The 20,511-nt window shown below is 45.5% G+C and overlaps 1 protein-coding gene across 2 annotated transcripts in view; it reads right to left on the reverse strand.

Annotated features, from left to right (window-relative positions):
• PAX3 (paired box 3) overlaps positions 1-18,774 on the reverse strand; it is a 155,800-nt gene extending 137,026 nt beyond the window's left edge. The window contains exons 1-4 of one of the 2 annotated variants that reach the window (XM_042458564.1): positions 18,585-18,774; positions 15,078-15,313; positions 11,068-11,194; positions 6,108-6,242 (exon numbers count right to left, since the gene is read on the reverse strand). In XM_042458564.1, the coding sequence (XP_042314498.1) occupies positions 6,108-6,242; positions 11,068-11,194; positions 15,078-15,313; positions 18,585-18,669 (583 nt within the window). In that variant the 5' untranslated portion in view covers positions 18,670-18,774. Of the gene's footprint in view, positions 1-6,107; positions 6,243-11,067; positions 11,198-15,077; positions 15,314-18,584 lie in introns of both variants that reach the window. The other variant, XM_042458563.1, reaches the window with a different exon arrangement.
• Between the last annotated feature and the right edge of the window lie 1,737 nt (positions 18,775-20,511).

Here is a 20,511-nt window from a genome sequence, read left to right on the forward strand (position 1 = left end):
CCCCCCCCAACATATTTTCTTCTATTGTGAACTTGTTTATTCCACAATGTGGAAATCTCTATTGAGTGCAAAGGTTGTTCAGTGCAAAAGACGATCAATGATCAGCCTACCTTTACCAAAAAAATAAAAAACAATGAACCTTTAAGCCTTATTTATCTTTCCATGAAAATCTGTGCCATTTTTACAAACATTTAAACACTGTGAAGATGCAGCTCTCCTTAAATCCCTAGTAGACTTGAGGGTGTTTCTCTCCCCCTCTTTCACCCCTTTACAATGCAGAGGGATACTATAGTCTTAAAGAATGGTTTCAGTTGTCTATCCTGAATGGCTGTCGGCATCTCTAGCCGTCTAGAAAGAGTAGAAACATTTTGTAGGTGAAAATAGCCACTTTTTCCACGGTGGAGAGTCCATAAAACTCCTCAGAGCATTGGCTATTGGGGCTCCTTGAATAATTCATCCCTCATTGCAAGCCCATAATGTCTTTTCTGGGCCTATTGTGGGGCCTGTTTTCTCTTCTTTTCTCCTTGAATTATAAAAAGGTTGCCTTCTTTTGTCCACATCAAGCTGCTGCTAGCTGAACCTTTGTCTGGCCAGAGCTAAAGTGTGAGTTTCAATGGACTCTCCCTTCTTTGTTTTCCAAGTTCATCTCCAAGTGTAGATTGTGTATAGAAGGCCTTCTTTGTAAAAGCTGGAAAAGTTGTACAAATGTTTGACCAGCTCATTTGGTACTTTTGTCTCCTCTTCTCCAGGGCCTATGGTAGATCTGCAGGGCAGAGGAGGAGGAGGAGGAGGAGGAGGAGGAGGAGGAGGAGGAGGAGGAGGGCTGGTATATGGGGAACCTCAAACAAGTCACCCAGTACTAGTAAAAACCTCTGTCTGCCAACCCAGGCTACAAGGTCTTGGAAAAACTGAATATAATATCAGTACCAGGCTGACAGCCTACACAGATGTGGACTGAGGATCCTTCAGTGATAACAGGTGGCAACTGCAAAGTGGGTTAATATTTGTTTTAAACCTACCAGAATGAATATATATATGTGTGTGCACTGCCAGAAAACCTGAGGATGCAAGTGCAAGTGCCACTGATCTCAACTGAGACTTGATTCTGCAGAAACCATTCTTAATACAAACTTTGTCTGGTTACCACTCAGCAAAAAAAAAATGCACAGGAGGAGCTTAAAAGTGTGTTCTGCCTCACAATCCTGGGCTGTTTCTGAACTTCCTGTATGCTTTTTAGCGTTTTCCACACGCACACGCGCACACACACAGAGTGTATATATACACACACATACATATTTATACGCGCGCGCGCACACACACACACAGTATTGTATATGCATTTCCTTTCTCTTCCTTGAAGCTGCAAACCTACACACACTGAAACTCTCACTGAATGCAAGAGAAACCACATCTCACCAGAGGCCCAGGATGGCACTGCAAAGTTTTCTCTCCCTTCTTTCCCCTTCCACCCTCCTAAATCTTTGAAGAATAAAGTTGGAAGTTCCCTGAGAGTCAGGATCAGGCGTTTGATGCACGTTGTCGCCTGTGTTTACAGGCATCTTTGAGCCCCTCCAGACCCTGAATGTGTTTACTCAGAAGGAAGCTCGGAAATCAGTAAAGAATGCAAGGTTCTCCACCGAGCAGCCTTCTCTTTTCCTTTACAGACTGTATTTCGTTTGCCTGGAAGCCCTGAGAAGGGCAGGATCGCGACCTTCTTCTCTCATTCCCTCCTTTCTATTGAATGCCTTCAGCTCCGCTCCGATGGAAGGACGCCGAAGGGATGCGGCTCTACATCTCCGGCCACACGATTGAGCCTTTCACAAGGAGTTCACAACAAACCTCTGCCCCTCCACACTCACTATACACACACACACACACAAAACCCTTCTAGGACTTTCTTTCTCCCAGATTGCGAACTCCTCACAAACCACGCCAATGAAGCAGGGATTTAGGAAATGCAATCGGGGAGGGGGGATTGGGAGAGAAGGAGGTGAAACATAATGGCATCCTTCAAGGTGTGTGTGTGGTTTCCTTTCTTTCTCGCAATGACACTCTCACACAACATCAGCTTCAGAACTCCTTTTCTTCCTCCTGGTTAGACTCTGCAAAACCGTCTCTTTAAAAAGCTAAATACGAAACCCAGGGCTGAATCCACACTGGACAAATAACCCGGTTTGGCATCGCTTTAACTGCCCTGGCTCAAGGCTCCGCTCTGGGCTCCACAACAAACTCCAACTCCCAGAATTCCTTAGCCCAGAGCCAGAAAAAAAAGTTTAAGCGGTGCCAAACCGGGTTATTTCTCCAGTGTGGATGCAGCCCAGGACTTGATGTTACTGAACCAGCGGGGCTCCACCAAGTCTCCCACCGTCCCCCACCACCAACAACAACAACCCTACTCTGAGTTTACCAACTTCCAATTTCATTTCCCTTCCTACTCTGACTCAGTTGGAGCTCCAGAAAAGATTTCAAATTCGACCTGGCTTTTTAAAACATCTCGTTGCAAAATCTGTTACACAACCCACTGTTGCCGAGGGTCCTATTCTGCCTTATTTTATTTTATCTTATTTTATTTTATATTAAAAAAACCAGCATTCCCTTCGGACAAATTCCCTGGGTAGCCTTTGAGGCTGACTGTGAAGCCCACCAAAACCCCCAGATTTCTAACTCCTCTTTACTCAGAAACCCATCCCCTTCTGCTCCGTGGGGCCTTGATCCCAAGAAAGTGGTCTTAGGTTTACTTAGTGGACTAATTAATTATTTACTCTGTTTTTAATTATATATATATATATAATAATATTGTTTAATTCTATTTTAACTCTTCTAAACTAATGTTTCACCTTAATCTTAATCCTACTTTGGCCATATCATGAGAAGACAGGATTCACTAGAAAAGACAACAAAGCTTGCTAGGGCAGAAGGCAATAGGAAAAGACCACATTCCAGATGGATACACTCAGCTAACTTGAATCCCATCACCAGAGAAAGGCTGGATATAAAATCAATCCATCCATCAATTTGAAGTCAAAGGCTCATGGCCGGCATCCATAGGTTGTTGGGTTTTTTTGGGGGGGGGGGGGTTCAGGCTCAGTGGCCATGTTCTGGAAGAGTTTATTCCTAACAGTTTCACCTGCATCTGGCATCTGATGAAGTCTAGGAAAACTTAGGCTACAAACATTTCTAACCTCAAAGGCACTACAAGATCCCTGATACAGACTAACAGCACCAAGCTTTTGATTCTTGGTCTAAATTACTAGTACCAACCACTGGGGTTTACCCGTGTGTTGACTCACTAGTCAATTCAGTGGCCTACTCTAGCTGACTTTAAAGTAGACATTGGAGACATTGAAGTAGTTCAAGGTTTTCCATATTCAGCCATTAATCAGAATGGAGGCTGCAGTCAGGAAATCAGAAAACTAAGACTTTTTGGAAGGCCAGCTATAAAGAAACCAGACAGGATGCTGAAGTGTAAAGATACACCATTGAATATTAAAATTAGGATTGTCCCTGTGATCGTATTTCCAATTTCATGTTTGGTTGTTAAAGGTGTATGGTCTGTGAAGAAAGCTGATAGAAAATCAACTCACTTGAAACGTGGTGCTGGAGAAGAGTTGTAGGATACTGTGGATTGCTAGAAAAAGAAATAAATAGGTCCTAGAGCAAATCAAACCGAACTCTCCCTAAAAGCCAAGGTCTAGAAATAATCCAGTTTGAGGCTGCTTTAACTGCCCTGACAAAATCTTGACAAGAAAACCCTATGATATGACCACCATAAGTGGAGCTCCAAAAGAAGGTATAGAACAGCAAGAAGGAATCGCACAAACTTTTGTCAACTAATATTTGGACCCTGGCTGAAATCTTGTAGGTTAGTCCCAGCCAGAGATGTACTGTACTGGGGCAATGACAAAAGAAGAAGAATTCTGACCCCCAATAAAACTTTCGTTCAGTCCCTAAATATCTAGTATTTCAGTTCACTAAAACTTCAGCTAAGTGTTTAGCTTAGGAGACCCAGCGTGGTGTATTGGTTTCAGTGCTGAGCTACAACCCTGGAGACCAGGGCTCCAATCCCATGGAAACTCACTGGGTGAACCTGGGCAAGTCACACCCTCTCAGCCTCAGAGAAAGACAAAGACAAATCCCCTCTGAACAAAACTTCCCCAAAACAAACAAAATCGACACAGGACAGTTTTCTGGTCGTCATAAGTAGCCAATGTCGTGAAGGAGCACAACAGCAACAACGACAGAGAGACCAAGGGAATGCGAAGAGCAACAAATATGAGAGTTTTAGGTAATAAAGGTCTGGCGCTGAAAATCTTAGACATTTGGGGACTGAAGGAAAATTTCTTACATTCGGTGGGGAGAGGCTATGACTTCAGTTCACACACATATATTCAACAGCTACAGGCCTGGAGCAGACCCCATTGAATCTATTGCTGAATGGTGAGTCAACAGGTGGGTAAATCCAATTCATTCAATGGCTTTATTCTAGACAGGTTAGCAATACGATTTAGGTGTCCATTGGGTTCAGAGGAGGAAAATCCTCCCTGTTTGGGATTTCAACCTGAGTACCTCCAGCTCACTGAAACCAGGAGGTCTGTAGTGACCCCGATTAGACCCAGAGCTCGGTGTAGCTGGTTTCATTGGGGCTTGAAGAGGCTGTGTGTGTGTGAGAGAGAGAGAGACAGACAGACAGACAGACAGACAGAGACAGACCACATAGGATCCTGTTTCCAGTCAATGGCCACATCTCAAGCGGTTGAGGGATATCTGTATCCTATCAGGTTTGCAAACTCGTCCCCTCATCTGTCTGGTACAGAAGTGCCCACAGGCACAAAATAATCCATGGAAGTTTTCCTGCCATTTTATTTATCCAGGTAAAATCTTGATTTGCTTTTCTTTGGTGCATCAAGTGGCTGGCTCAGTAGACTGGGGACTGCGTGGAAAGAACCTCAGTCTGTCTCAGGAGGAGGTTCCCCTTGATCCCATCAGACCTTCCCACTTCTTTAAGTCTGAGAGTGTGTCCACACTGCACAGTTAGAGCAGTTTGATCCCACTTTAACTGCCACGATTTCACGTTACAGAATCCATTGATTGGTTGCTTGGTGAGGTGATGCACTTTTAGAGTTCTCCACTAAAGAGCTTTATTTAGTACTTTAGTGCAGGAATTAGATTAGATCTGATTAGATTGGGTTAGGTCTTGGATTAGACCATTCTACCAGAGAGAATGCTCGCCCACTCACCAAACTACAAATCCCAGAATTCCATGCAAGTTTAAAGTGACATCAAACGGCTATACTTGTGCAATCTTGCTCCCCCGACTTCAGCTTCTAGATCTAACAATCAAATTCGGTCCGGCCTCGGCTAAAACCCAGTCCTAAAAAATCCCGATGTCCCCTATTTCTGCAAAAAGTCTGTTAAGAGCTGAGCAAGGAATCCTATTCATGAGATCTGAAATTAACCTACAGAGAGGGTTGAGATGGATGCTGAGGGAAGGAAGGAAGGAAGGAAAAAAGAAAGGGGAGATGTGGAGAGGCAAATATATAAGAAAAGCGGATATTTAATATATCCGATTTCTCTACATTAGGGAACGTCTGGCAAGCTCTGAAAAGCCACAAAAATCCGCCATGGGCGCAGAAGTCGTTTTTGCAAGGGCAGAAGGGCTTAGCCTTCTCAAACATCTAGGCTTCCTGAGTTCCTAGCCCTTCCACAAAAGCTAGAGCCACCACAAAGGAAGGCCAGCGCTGAGACCTGTCCTCCAGAAGCCATCCTTCATTATTTTCTTCCTTTTTGATGGAGTCCAAAGAAGAGGGGCAGCCTGATCTGCCCCATCCAACGCTCTCCAAACACAGACTTCCACCGCACCGAGGGTCCCCGCAGACCCATAGGCCACCTTCCCCCCCCCCAAAGACACCCGATCTCCTTGGCTGGATCCGCAGGGCAGAAATAATCCGGTCTGAGACCACTTGAACTGCCGCGGCTCAGTGCTTTGGGACTGCATTGAGCCACGGTAGTTCAAGTGGTCCCAGACCGGATTATTTCTGCCGTGTGGACCCAGTCAATAAATAGTATTTCCGGCGACGGAGGCGCCTAGAGAAGCAAGCCGGCCTTACCTCGCTCGCTGAGGATGCCGTCGATGCTGTGCTTGGCCTTTTTCTCGCTTTCCTCCACTTCTTTCCTCTCCAGCTCGGCTTCTTCTTCTTCTCCTTTCCCAAATTTACTTCTCAAAATGCGGCTGATGGAACTCACTGGGGAAAGAAGGGGAGGGAAAGGCAGCCGTGAAGCCAGAAGCCTCCCTTGGGTGGATCTCCCTGGCTGAGCTTGGCCTTTGCTGCTCGGAAAGGTCGGTCCTGATCCCTTCTGACCCCTTCCCCGCTGCCTTTAACTGCCTTGGAAGCAAAGGTTCTTTGCTGTTTTGTGCCTTACGGCGACCCTAAGGGGGATTTTTGTTTTTTTAAATAGAGTTTTCTTGGCAAGATTGTTGCCTTTGCCTGTCTCTGAGGCTGAGAAAGTGTGCCTTGTCCAAGTGGATTTCCATCGCCCAGTGGAGACTTGAAGCCGATCTCCAGAGTCGTAGGTCCAAAACACACTGCAGAAATAACCCAGTTTGAGACCACTTTAATCGCCCTGGTTCCATGCTAAGCAATTCTGGGAGCGGTGGTTTTGTGAGACATTTAGCCTTCACTGTCAAGGAGCCCTTGTGCCACTATCAACTACAATTCCCAGGACTCCCTAACACTGAGACAGGGCTGTTAAAGCGGTCTCGAACCGGATTATTTCTACAGTGTGTTTTGGACCGTAATCTAACAGTCAAACCAGGCTGGCTCCAGAAATCCGTTACTTATTTTCCATAAACCTATTGTCGGGCCGCTCCGATATCTGTTCGCAGTTAGGGAACCTCTCAGGGACCCCAAAAAATGGCTTTTCCTGTTGATCTCACACCCGAAGGAAGATCGTTTTTGCAACTGCATTTTGCAACTGGATATTACTTTTGGGAAAGGAGGAGAAGAAGACGAAGAAGGCATCGGGACCGAGATTTCCAAGCAGCAGCCTCTGAGCAACTTTCAACCCAGCGGCGACACACACATCTATATAAACTGAATTTATATACGCACACATGTATATATAAACTGAAGTGCGTTGTAATTTTTTCTCCGGACTCATACATTCAAAAAGCACCACTATAGATTCAAGAAGACCCTCGAGAGGTCCATAAACCATTTAATTGTGGGTGGGCGGGATCCAGGTCTATCAACTTTTTAAGCCAAAGAACTCGATTTTAAAAGCTGGTTTATCTCACACATGTTTACTCGATTGAGAAAACATTTCCGCGGGTAGCTAGGCTGACCTTCAAGTCGACTTATGCCAAGCCCATTAATGCTCATAGAGTTTTCTTAGGCAAGGGACACTCAGAGGTGGCTTGCCATTGCCTTCCTCTGAAATATAGCCTAGAGCACCTATGACAAACACAAACCAACGCAACCAAATATCCATCCTAATACTTTTAAATGGGCCAAGCAAATTGCATCACGTTAGCTTTCCAACTTCACAGGTTTCTTCGATCTTCACTGAGGCAAAATAACACCATGCTAGTTTTAAAGGCACCCGAATCCCGTCTGATCTTGAAAGCTAAACAGGGTCAGCTCTGATTAGTACTTGGATGGGAGACTGCCAAGGAATCCTGCAAGTGCTCTAGGCTATGTTTCAGAGGAAGGTACTGGCCAAGCCACCTCTGAGTACAGTATTCCTTGCCTGAGGAAACCCTAGGAAATGAATGGGGTCGCTATAAATCCAGAGGCGACTTGAAGGCACATAGACACAAAGCTTTCGGGGCTTCACAGGTGTCTCCACTGGATGTTAACGCAATCGTGAACATCAATTCTAATTGATCTTCCAAATAAAAACACGATGGATTGGGATATTGGTCCACTTAAGATTGTAGTTCTGCATCCCATTCCCATTTAGGTTTAAGTTTGAAGCACGTCCCCCTCTGCTCTGCTTACTCACATGAATGTTGCCTAAGGTCCAAAACACACTGCAGAAATAATTCAGTTTGAGACTGCTTTAACTGCCCTGGCTCAGTGCTAGGGAATCCTGGGAATTGTAGTTTACTGTGGGACCAGAACTCTCTGGCAGAGAAGGCTAAATGTCTCACAGAACTACAGTTCCCAGAATTTCCTAGCATTGAGCCAGGGCAGTTAAAGTGGTGTTGTCAAACTGGATTATTTCTGCAGTGTATTTGGACCTAAATCTGCAGCAGGAAAAGCATTTTATTGTGAAGTCAGTTGGGTGCAGATGCTCCCTTATTGCAAAGAACACGGGGAGAGAATTGATGCTGAATACGGCTCTTAAACATATCTGGACAAGCTGAAATTTCATTCCCATTTGTTTCTATAGCATTTCCACGCCTGGAAAGGTTTTTGCTTGAGATTGGTTAAAATATCAAACTTCCATCGGTTGCTTATCTGGCTAAATAGGAGGTGGATGGAGCAGAGAATGGGTATGTTTAAAGCAGTTTGTCAGCACACTACAGGAGACAAAGGCTGCATCCGCACTGCAGTAATAATCCGGTTTGATCCCACTTTAACTGCCATGGCTCCATGCTATGAAATTCTGAGAATGGTAGTTTGCTGAGGCATCAGAGCAGATTCTCAGAATTCCATAGCAGGGAACCCTGGCAGTTAAAGTGGGATCAAACCAGATTATTTCTGCAGTGCGGATGCAGCCAAAAGGCACACGCTGACCTCCAAAGGACATAAGGGTAGTCCCTTGGGGAGCTACCACGAATTAGTCCTGGAAACTTAACATCAAAACATTTCAGAGTTTTAAAGGGAAAAAAGCACTCTGAACCTTACAGGAAAAGATCGAAAGCCATTTGTCCATCCCAGCTAGAGCGCATCTACTGAAAATCACGGAATTTAGTGGATTTTCCCAAACACAGGGTCTAAACTAGTTGGGAGAGAGAAGATTTCGCCCGGGAAATATTCCTAAGGAAGGAGTAGTGAAGGGAGAAAAGAAACTGAAGCGAAGAAGAAGAAGAAGGAGAAGGAGAAGGTGGAGGAGGAGGAGGAGGAGGAGGAAGGAAGGAAGGAAGGAAGGAAGACCATCCCATGTGCGGCCTTTTCTAATGCAGGAAATAAGTTTCAGACGATGCAATGTGCCACTTTGTTTAAGGGAAGAGATTTCCCCAGCACTTTTATATTCCTGGCCTGCTGATCATCCCATCTTCAAAAAGGAAAAGCCTCAAAAAATGGGACCGGAGGAGGAGCAGATGTTAATTAAAAACAAGTTTTCCCTCCCCACGATCCTGTGCTTCAAAACGGGAATGAATCGGATCCCTCTGGATTTAGGAACTCGAGAAAAGTGACATGCCCTGAAGATCGCCCGTCCTCTTTTTACAATGTAACCCTAGCCCAAAGCAGCCCCCCCAGGCCCCCTCCCCCAGAACTACAACAAGGTCTCTTTTCCCTTTCATCCAGTGCCTATAAGATAAAACCCGCTCTTAAGTCTCTCTGCCACCGAATGACGGAGGCCCCACCAGGGACCCTAAAAAGGCTGCCGTCTGTCTATCTGTCTGTCTGTGTGCCCCATCCCTGTCGCCTGAGGTCTCAGAGGAAAGGAAAAAAAGGAGGAAAAGGAGGGCAAAACCCAGCACAGGTCAAATATCCCGGGAAGTATATCTTTCTCCTGACTTGGACAATATCATAGTGAGTGCTAGAGATCCCCAAATGGCAGTATTGAACCCCAAGAAGAAGGGCAGGGATTCTGAATCACTTCAGAGTCCAAAACACACTGCAGAAATAATCCAGTGTGAGGCCACTTTAACTGCCCTGGCTCAATGCTAGGAAATTCTGGGAACTCTAGTTTTGTGAGACTTTGAACCTTCTTTGTCAGAAACTACAATTGCCAGGATTCTCTAGCACTGAGCCAGGGCAGTTAAAAGGGCCTCAAACCGGACTATTTATCCAGTGTGTTTTGGACCCAAGGAAAAGAGTCATCTAACTCCAACAAAGGTTATTATAACCCATGGAGAAACCTTAATAAAATACAGCTGACGGTTGAGTGTATTTTTTTCCCCGAAGAGAGGAAAGTTAAAATGCAAAAGATGATAGTGGAGTTGAAGGTGAAGATTGCATGTATTTGACAAAGGTGCGATTGAAATTCAGCAAACCTTTAAAGTAGACTAAAGGTGAGGCTAAAAGAAAACCCCTGCAAAATCCCTCCTCACCCAAGTGAACACCTTCCCTCTCAAGCCGGCCGTCTTTTGTTACTTATTTTATTTATATATATTTATTTTATTGATTTAAAGGATTTACATCAATGCCTTGCTTCCAAAATAGGATTCAAGGCGGCTAGCAAGAAGTCAGCAACAACGGCAAGCTCCCTCTGGAGTAGACCTGTTGCATCTATGCGACGAACTGAAGCATTGCTGGATTCAAGGGGTCTCCTCACTTTGGGTCCAATAGCCTGGTTGTTGGGGCTTTCAATGGGTTCTCTTAAAAATCCCTTAGTGGGGAAGACATCCCATGGCATAGAATGGAAGTCACTTCGGAGTAAACATAGATCCGTAGCTAGGGTTTAAGCAAATCCATTTATGGACGATGGATAGAAACAACAATGGAGGGCGATGATTTCGACTGGAGACATTGAATGCATTCCGATCCAGGGCTGCTTCTGCACTGGAAAAATAATCCGGTTTGATACCGCTTGAATTACCATGGCTCCGGGCTGTGGAATTCTGGGAATGGTAGTTTGTTGTGGCACCACAGTCTGGAGCCATGGCAGTTTAAGCGGTATCAAACAGGATCTTTTCTCCAGTGCGGATACAACCGAGGTCGAACCAAATGTAAAGTCAGTATTTGCATTCCCTTGAGATTTTCAAAAGTTCCAGCATCTTCAGTCCCAAATCTCCTGTTGATTTTAAGATCATCGTTATTTCGCAAAGAGGCCACCGAATTGATTTCGAATTTGGGATGAATTTTGGAATAAAGAGGAGAAATCCAAAGGATGCGGGGGTCCGAAGAAGAGAGGAGAGGATCGGGGGAGAGGAGTCCTGTCTCTGGCGGGGCTTACCTGAAGGCACGGTGTTTCGGTCACAGACGCCGTCCTTGAGCAGTTTGTCCCGAATCTCCCAGCTAAACATGCCGGCGTTCTCGCGCTTATATTCCTCGATTTTCTTCTCGACATCCGGCGTCGTCACCTGCTTTAATAGAAAGGATCCGGAAAGAAAGAACAGTTTGTACATTTGGTGTTTTGAAGAGTGGGGCAGAGAAAGATTGGAAGGAGGGAAGGAAGGAAGGAAGGAAGGAGAAAGAGACAGACAGACCAAAAGAACGAAAGAAAGAAAAGAAAAGAAGGAGAGAAGAAGAAAAAGAGAGAAAGAGGAACTAGGAAAAAAAGAAGGGAGAACATAGCAGGAAGGGAGAGAGGGAAAGAGAGGAAGATAAAAGAGGAAGAAAAAGAAGGAAGGAGACAAGAGGGAGGGAAAGAAGAAGAAAAAAGAGAAAGAAAAAAGGAAGGAAGGAAGGAAACAGAGGAGAGTATGAAAGAGGGGGAAGATGGAAGGAGGTCAGGAGGGAAGGAAAAGAGCAGAAGATAAAAGAGGAAGGAAACGAAGGAAGGAAAGAAGGGAAGGAGGAAAGGAAGGAAAAGAGAGGAAGATAAAAGAGGAAACAAAAGAAGGAAGGGGACCAGAAAGGAATGAAGAGAGGAAGGGAAGAGAGGAAGAAAAAAGAGGACGAAAAGGAAGAAAGGAGACAGGAGGAAGAAGGGGAGAAGAGAGAGCAAGATGAAAGGGGAAGAAAAAAGAAGGAAGGAAGGAAGGAGAAAGGGAAGAAAATGAGAAGGACTGGAGGAAGGGGAATGAACGAATTAATGAACAAGGGAAGAGAAATCAAACCGACGGTTCCGCCAATCTGGAGCCTATTAGGACTGAGATCGAAGTGATGCTGTTGAAAGTCTGAACGAAACCCTGCATCGTTGCCCCACAATCCTCCATCTCATCAGCTTTTCAACTAGACCCTTGGGGTGTCCGCTTGACGTAAAACAGCTGAGGCGAGGAGATGAAATGAGTGGGGCAGGAGCTTTTGAAAATTAGTACCACTCTCCCTCAAAAAAGATCTCATCGTAGGGTTGGGGGGGAGATAAAGAATCGGGAGCCCTAAGTTCTTTTATTTTGGGGGAGGAAAAGACAATCCCAAAAGTGCATGGTCTGTGCACCCGCCCGCCTCATCCTAAAGCCATAATGTGGCCATAAAGAGTGAAATCAAGAGGACTCGTATCCAAAGGATGTGTCGGAAAATTGAAATAACATAAAATAAAATTCCCAAAAAGGAGGAGGGTGGGTAGAAGGAATGGTGGGGTGGGGGGCATATTCCTATCTAGTTAATGACAGGACAAAAGTCCATAAAGAAGTTGCCAAAGTACATGAAAACTTTCCGCAAGCGGAAAATTCTCGGGGAAACAACAGCGAAGGAATTGCAAGCCAAGCCAAGTCGGGCATGTACGCAACTCCACACAACTTCACACAACCGGTTGAGCCGAAATTGTCTCCTCTCCTATCAACCCTCCCTTCCACTGGGGGAAAAGAAAACCCAGACTTTATAGTACATTTCAATCAATCAAGCCTTTATTGTAGTCATCAGACCGAAGGCACTTTATGGTATTTATAGAAAACGCAGATGTGATATAAAACAAGTTGTTACGTTGCGTTTAGATTTCAAAGCCACCCATTCCTTTGCTCTCCAAGGGAAAGCATACAAGGGAGGGAGGAAATAGAAACCAAGGTAAATTTATTTGAAAGCTGGGAAGTGCTTTTAGAAGGAAACGTTACAAATAATACTTTTTTAAAAAAAGAAAACCTAAACCCCTCGTTTATTACCAGGAGATGCGGCTATTCAGTTCTCTAGCTTCTTGGGCAAATGGAAATCATAATAATAATCATCCGATTTTGCATAATAATCCGATTCAAAAATACACATGGGAAGCTTTGTGTGTATTTTTTGAGTAACGGGTTAAGGAAGGAAGGAAGGAAGGAAGCTCTACGTTTCAAAAAATAAAATAAAATAAAAATAACCAGCCCAAAATACATTTACTTGCAAGAGAAACCAACTGATTTTAAGGAGAATTTCCAAACAGCTGCTTAAGTAAAATCTGGAGGACGGAAGAGAGTAGTAGGAAGGGGGCTAAGTCGAGGCACAAGACAGGCACGCGCGGTCCATGCTGCAATCTTGAAAAACAATTGAGTTTCAATGCTGGCTGATCTCCTGGCTCTTTTGAGGCCTTCCCAGTCTCTTTCCTGTGAGAAAAATCCTTTAGGCTCAGGGCTTTCAAGGTGGTAGGGCCCTAATCCGGATCCTGAGTTATAAACCAATTTGCAGAAGCACTAGCCTGGCCCGAATTTCTAGATCCGAAAGATTAAATCCGAGCGAAAGCTGCACCCTTTTTTTGCTTGGGATAAGGTTTCTTTGAACTCAGTGGCCTTGGCATCTAAGGTCCCAAACACACTACAGAAATAATCCAGTTCGAGACCGCTTTAACTGCCCTGGCTCAGTGCTAGGGAATCCAAGGAATTGCAGTTTATTGTGGCACCGGAATTCTCTGATGGAGAAGGCTGAATGCCTCAAGAATTCACAGTTCCCAGAATTCCCTGGTATTGAGCCAGAGCAGTTCAAGTGGTCTCAAACTGGATTATTTCTGTATTTTATTTCTAGACCTAAGTAGACACCAAAGAAGGGCTTGTGCGCTCGATTGTAGCGGTAGATATAACAGTAGCTTTATTCCCCAGGAAGGCTTAGGATGGGGCAGTGGTTCCCAAACTTTGGTTTTCCAGGTGTTTTGGACTCCAGATCCCAAAAATGCCTGACTTTTGATCAAGCTGGCTGGGGATTCAGGGGGCTGAAGTCCAAAACACCTTGAGGACCAAAGTTTGGGAATCATTGTGCCCCATGGAGGGCAGAGGAAGGGGAACCAGGCCTGTATCCACACTGGAGCAATAACCCGGTTTGGCACCGCTTTAACTCTTTCTAGGTCAAGGCTATGGAATTCTGGGAGTTAGAGTTTGTTGTGGGGCCCAGAGCGGAGCCTTGAGCCAGGGCAGTTAAAGCGGTGCCACCCCAGCTTATTGCTCCAATGTGGGTGAAACAAGGTTTTCCCTCCTTGAGATCGTGCTCTTGAAGCGAGAGCATCATGCCTGCTTCTCACAGTGTTGAGGAAAATGCCTTTATTCGGACTACAACTCCCCAAATCCCCCGTCAGCTTTGTGGACCGACCTTCAGTTCCAAGCATCCCCGAAAGAGAACTCTCTCCAGCTCTACTCAGAGACTTAGGCCTCTGCTTCACTTCTACACTGGGGAAGGGGAGGGAGTCTTGCTTTTTGAAACCCCAGTTACTTACAGTTGGCTCTGACAGTGTCCAAATTGCTCAAAAACCTCGCTCTGAAATAGCGAGGGCGAAAGCTATGTGCGCATCTGTGCCTAGTGTTGCTTCACATGGACTCCAGCTTTAGCCAGCTTTATTCAGAAAATGGTTGCCATTCCCTTCCCCTTAGGCTGAGAGAGTGGCATGCCCAAGGTCACCTATGGCTAGGAAGGGGGTCAAACCCTGGTCTCCCAGAATCCTAGTCCAACACTTAAACCACTGCTAGCTCGTTCATTCACACACACACACACACACACACAGCCAAGCGTTGTGTAGTAGTTTGGGTTACAGTTGTAAACCGCTTAGACACTGTTAGTTCAGTATGAAGCGGTATATAAATGAAGCTGTTTGGGCGCTGAACTCTGGAGACTAGGGTTGGGATCCTTGGAAACCCACTGGGTGACCTTGGGCAAGTCACACTCTCTCAGCCTCAGGGGATGGCAATGGTGAACAAATCTTGCCAAAAAAACCCTGTGACCAGTTCACTTCAGGGGCGACATAAGTCGGAAAGGAAGGCACCCAACACACACACACTCAGAAGCACCCACAACCTTTCGCCTGAACCTGGCTGGGAGCCTCTCCACCCGCGAGGCCTCCTAGCAGCTGATGTCTCCCCAGATGCCCACTTTGCCCGATCCCTTCTGCTGCCCCCTTTCCATCCTCACCTTGGGCTTACTGCCTCCGATGGCCCCCGGTCGGATGGAGCCGGTCTCCTGGTACCTGCAGAGGATCTTGGAGACGCAGCCGTGGGAGACCCGGAGCTGGCGGGAGATGACACAGGGCCGGATGCCGTGGTGGGCCATCTCCACGATCTTGTGGCGGATGTGGTTGGGAAGAGGGCGGCCGTTGATGAAGACGCCCCCGAGCTGGTTGACCCGGCCTTGGCCCAGAGGAGTCGACACTGGACCAAAAAGAGAGATGTCGGGATGAAGATCTAGGGGACCAAGATCTCCCCCTGTCCTGATGCCACAAAACACTAAAATAAAAATGTAAAAGGCCAAAATGTGGACCTTGGCTCCCCTTTAAATACGCTGAGAACTTTCACCAAAGCTAGAGCCCTGTTAGTCTGCAAAAATCGGTAGAGAGAGAGAGAGAGAGAGAGAGAGAGAGAGAGATCTTGGAGCACCTTGGACGAAAGAGAGAAAGTTGGCAGCACGAGGTTTCTGCAGACTTCAGTCTCCTTCCTCGGATGCATTGAAAAAGTAAAGTTGAGAATAAATCAAAGATCCTTGTTGACCAGAGGTAGGAAGCTATGCGCTGAGCTTCATTGGGAATATTCTCCCCCGTAAAAAGATTGGGTTGGACAAATCTCTCCATCTTCGCAACCTACATTAGGCTAGGAACGAATCCTGACTCGTCTCAGGCTCAACTTGAGGTTGACCTCTGTCTGGCTTTTACACAGTTTTCATCTTTTATCATAATGTTAATGTCAAATTCATATACCTGTATGTGTATGTATATATGTGTGCGTATATATACACAGCCAGCCAGACAGACAGACACATACAGGGTGACCAGTCGTCCTCCTTTTCCAGGACACACCCTCAATGCCAACCTTCGGTCCAGGAGGAATTTCAAAACGTCCTCCCTTAGCAGCAGGACGAAGAAGCATAGGTCTACATTGATATTAGTGTTTTTAGCTGTTAGTTAGCATTGTCCTATAATTTTTTTTGGAACGTCCTACATTTTGCAGTGCCTTGTCCATTTTTGTGGTTAGGACATCTGGTCACCCTGCATATAAAGGGTCCTCTTTGTTGCACCTTTTTGACTAACTGCGAGAAAGAAGTTGTAGTATAAGCTTTTGTAAACTTAGGTCTACTTCCTCAAATGTAAGAAAGGAAGTGTGGCTGAATATACATACTAACACACACACACACAGACACACACACTCACAGAGAGATATCTATATCTCTATGTGTGTGTGTATTCAGACACACTTCATTCCATACATCTGAGGAAGTAGATCTAAGTTTACGAAAGTTTATATGATTGCATGGCAATCATATATATACATACACACACACACACACCCCATATATATATATATATATATATGACGTGTATTCAGACAGCAGATTACAGACTATGGAAAGTCGCTATTTCTCATATATATCGGGAAAACATGAGAGCTAGCGACTTTCCATAGTCTATAATCCGCTGTCTGAATACACCGCTGTGCATCGCATTACTTTCCTAAATCCAAACTTCTCTAACCCTGAGGAAGATGACCAGTATTGTAGTTATTTGTCAACCAGTATTTTGGATCCTTCTTCTAGTAAAAACCACTGAAAGCAATGAAAATGTCGGTGTGACCATTATATTTTTAAACCACTCCTGGGGTGGATTATGTTTACAGTAAAAACCATCGAAAAGGAAAGGGACCATGTCAGTCCCGACTCCTTTCCATTGTAATTATTTCAAGAGGTCTACTGTAGTTAAATCTGGATTCAGGGACATAGCTAGGATTTTAGGAAGGGGGGGTCCAGACTAAGTGCCACCATTATAATGGGGCTTGGGTGCGGCGGAGCAGCAGCACACACCATTCATTTTTCTAATGGAAGGGGGGGGGGGGTTCAGACCCCAAGACCCCCCCCTTGGCTACGTCCCTGCTGGATTAAAACCCAGGGTTGTGGGCCATTTACCGAAGTGGCAGTCTTTGGGGAATGAAAAAGCAATGTTGCTAATATTAGAATGATCTGATGGTTTGAGCGGAAGGGCCAATTCTGAAAAAGCTGTGTTGTTGTGATTCTGAAAAGGCTGTGTTGTTGTGTTGTGTTATTGCCCATCTCTAAGTCCACTTATACACACCCATTATGCCCTCCAGCCATTGGCAACTTGCTCCAGCTATACTTCACCATTTCCTTTGCCATATTCCCCCCTACCAACTGGTCTTGTTTTTTAATGGGTGGAAAACTGGGAAAGGATTTCCCCATTTGAGTCAGGTAATACCAGGCAGTTGAGAAAGAACTTCACAGAGGTCCTAGAAAACTCTCTCAGAAGAGTTTTTCGAAATTGGAAAAGATTGCTGGGATGTGTTGTTTACATGTCACGATTTTCCAAGTGCGTTTTGTAGCTCTGTGTGTAAACTTTACTTAGTTGGGTAGTTTTCTGTTTGCTTTGTCCTTGGTGTACAGGGATCGTTGACTCAGTCAACCCTACTTTATATATATATATATATATATATGGAGCCGGGAGGGGGAATTTGTGTTAAAACAAGTCATTTTAGAATTAGTTGTTCATAAGAAATGTCTAATTATTACTACTATTACTATAACTGTGTTGTAGTAGTCACAGCAGCCAGAGCAGCAACCACGATTTCTATTTTTGTCATTTCCTTTACAAGCGAAACAAGAGAGAATTAAATGGTAGGCCGAATCCTATGAAGGGTTTTCAAATGAAGAGGGTTGTTGTTGTTTTTTGTTTGTTTGTTTTGGGTTTTTTATTGGAAGAAATGAAGGTCCTTATTCCAAAATTTCAGCCGGGGTCCCTTGACTTGTGTCCCCTGAAAAGGTATCATTGCCCACCAAGGTTAGGTGAACATCCATTTGTGCTTCCCTTCTATTATTGAGGCTAGTCGCAATCCTAGATCTCGGAAGATTACTTGGAAGCAAGTCCTACTGCGGATTTCAGTGGCCTAAACCCGATTGTTATTCCCAACTAGAGAAGACCTATTGACTCCACAGGTTCTTGGTAAGTTGAGGCTACCTAAATTCCTTGAGTTGATAAGTCTATTCTATTCTACTTTCTTTATGTCATTTATAGCCTTTCCAAACCCCCCTTTTTTTTTGGAACCCAAAGCGATTTACAACGTAAATTAAAACAAAATGGCTAATAGTTGAAATTAGGCCCGAGGGATCCGATTCTTCCAAGTCAATGTGCATTGTAATCTGAATCGTTTTGATTGCTGACTACCTGTTCATTCTGACATACGTGTGTTTGTCTATATGTGTATGTGTGTGTATGGGGGGTTATATATATGTGTGTGTGTATTTTGTGTGTGTTGTCCTTAACTAAGGCATTAATTCAATATTCATGCAGGTCCAACCGGCCTCCAAGAGGTTTCCTCGGATCCCCCTTCCCTCCTCGCCTGGTCTCTCTCTCTCTCTCTCTCTCTCTCTCTCTCTCTCTCCCCCCCCCCCCCCCAGACCTGAGTCTCTGGCCCTTGGTCTTACCTTCTAATGGGAACCCACTGCGAGGATAATTCTGTCCGGGAGCTGGTCGCATCATCCTTGGGACAGCTCCACCCAGAGTTGTCATTTCGGACGCAGCTTGGCTTTTTCTTAAGCGCGATTATATCCAGGTAGTGAGAAGAAGAAGAAGTAGTGGTGGTGGTGGTGGAAGAAGAAAGGAAGAAGGAAGAAGACAGAAGGCAGAAAGAGAAGAAGAAGAAGTGGAAGAAGAACAAGAAGAAAGGAAGAAGTGGAAGAGGAAGAAGAAGAAGGAAGAAGGAGAGGAAGAAGTGGAAGAAGAAGAAGAAAGAAGAGGGAAAAGAAAGAAGAAGAGGGGAAGAGGATGAAGAGATGGAGGAGAAAGAAGAAGTGTAATAAGAATAAAGAGCAGATCACCTCTGGTAAGAAAACCCTGCTCCGTGTGTGTGTGTGTGTGTGTGTGTGTGTGTGTGTGTGTGTGTAAACAATATTTTAAAGTAGAGGGATGTAAAGGGGAGGTTAAAACTATAGGAAAAGGGAGGGAAGCTCAGTTCCCCCTCTCTGTCTGTAAAAAGTGATTTCTCCAAGTGGAGGTGTGGCAGAGAGAGAGAAACAGAAAGAGAGAGAGAGAGAGAAAGTTTTCCCCTCAAAGAAGAGGGACTGACTGACTGGCAGGCGCTTCTCTTCCTCCTTCTCCTTCTCCTCCTTCTCCTCCTCCTCCTTCTCCTTCCCTTCTTCCTCCTCCTCCTCCTGGGCCCCTGCCCCGGCTGGGCTCCCTTGGCGAGAGGACCTGGCCCTTGAGTGGCAGCGGAAGGCTTTCTTCCTGCGACGGAGCGGGAGTGAGAGGGACTCCGCCGGGGAGCATTTATTCGTCCTTTCCCCCCGCCAGCTTCCTTTGGGATCCCTGCGCCGCCATTGGCCAGCAAAGAGACTGTCCCGTCTGGAGGAGGGAGGCGCTGATTGGACGACAGGAGGAGGCCGCTTTCCCTTCGCCGCCAGATCTGCCGCCGGGGATGAACCCTGCGATCCCTGATCCCCGGGATCCAGTGGAGGGCTCTGCCCCCAAAGGGCCTGGCAAGGGAGAGAAAGGGAAAGAGGAGGGATGGAGAAGAGGAGAGGGGTAGGAGGTCTCTTCCTCCCACCCACCCATCATCATCATCAATTTAATCATGTAATAATTTCCTTGGAAAGAGATGCCCCTAAGACAGCAGCCCTTCAAATCAGGGTCATTCTTGCCCTCTTCCTCTCTTCCCCTCTCCTTTTTCCTTCCCTTTCGGGCCGAGAGTGGCTGCTAGGTGTCCTCGGCCCAGAGGAGAAAGGGCAAAAACCCAAATTTCTGGGGCTTCTCGGGAATCGGAGCCTTTCTTTTCTTTTCTGTTGGTCTCCCAATTCCGGCCAGAAGCCACCACATTTCTTTCCCTGCCCTCTCTCCCCACCTTTCCTCAACTTTCTAAGGGCTTCAAACTTTCCCCAAACTTTACTTGGACCTCGAGAGAGCCTTGAAATGATGGGGACACATCTGATTTGTTTTTAAAAGAAGATCCCAAAGAGTCCTAGGGGATCTCAGAGGATCTTCTTGGATCCCTCCTCACTTGACAAACCGAGGGGATCAAACCCTTTGGGGGCTGAATTTCTGTCTCTTTGTTCTCATCCTTCTCTCTGTGTCTCTCTTTTAAGGAGTGTTGTGTACCTACCATGCATCTAACACTTCTATAGATGTTGGTTAAAAGTGAACTTTGCTAAGAAGCAGCTCTTCCCAGGAATTTATTGGAGCATTGAAACTTTAAAGTGCTGGCGGGGCTGGAGAGTTGGGAGGGGGAAGAAGAGAGAGAGAGAGAGAGAGAGAGAGAGAGAGAGAGAGAATAAAAGTTTTGAAAAAGCCAAAAAGAGAAAAGGCTGACTAGGAGCTGAAGGGACCACAGCAGGATATGACGCCAGGAGTGTTGTAAAG

The sequence above is a fragment of the Sceloporus undulatus genome, chromosome 3 (genome assembly GCF_019175285.1).
Source record: "Sceloporus undulatus isolate JIND9_A2432 ecotype Alabama chromosome 3, SceUnd_v1.1, whole genome shotgun sequence".
Classification (NCBI taxonomy): Eukaryota; Metazoa; Chordata; class Lepidosauria; order Squamata; family Phrynosomatidae; genus Sceloporus; species Sceloporus undulatus.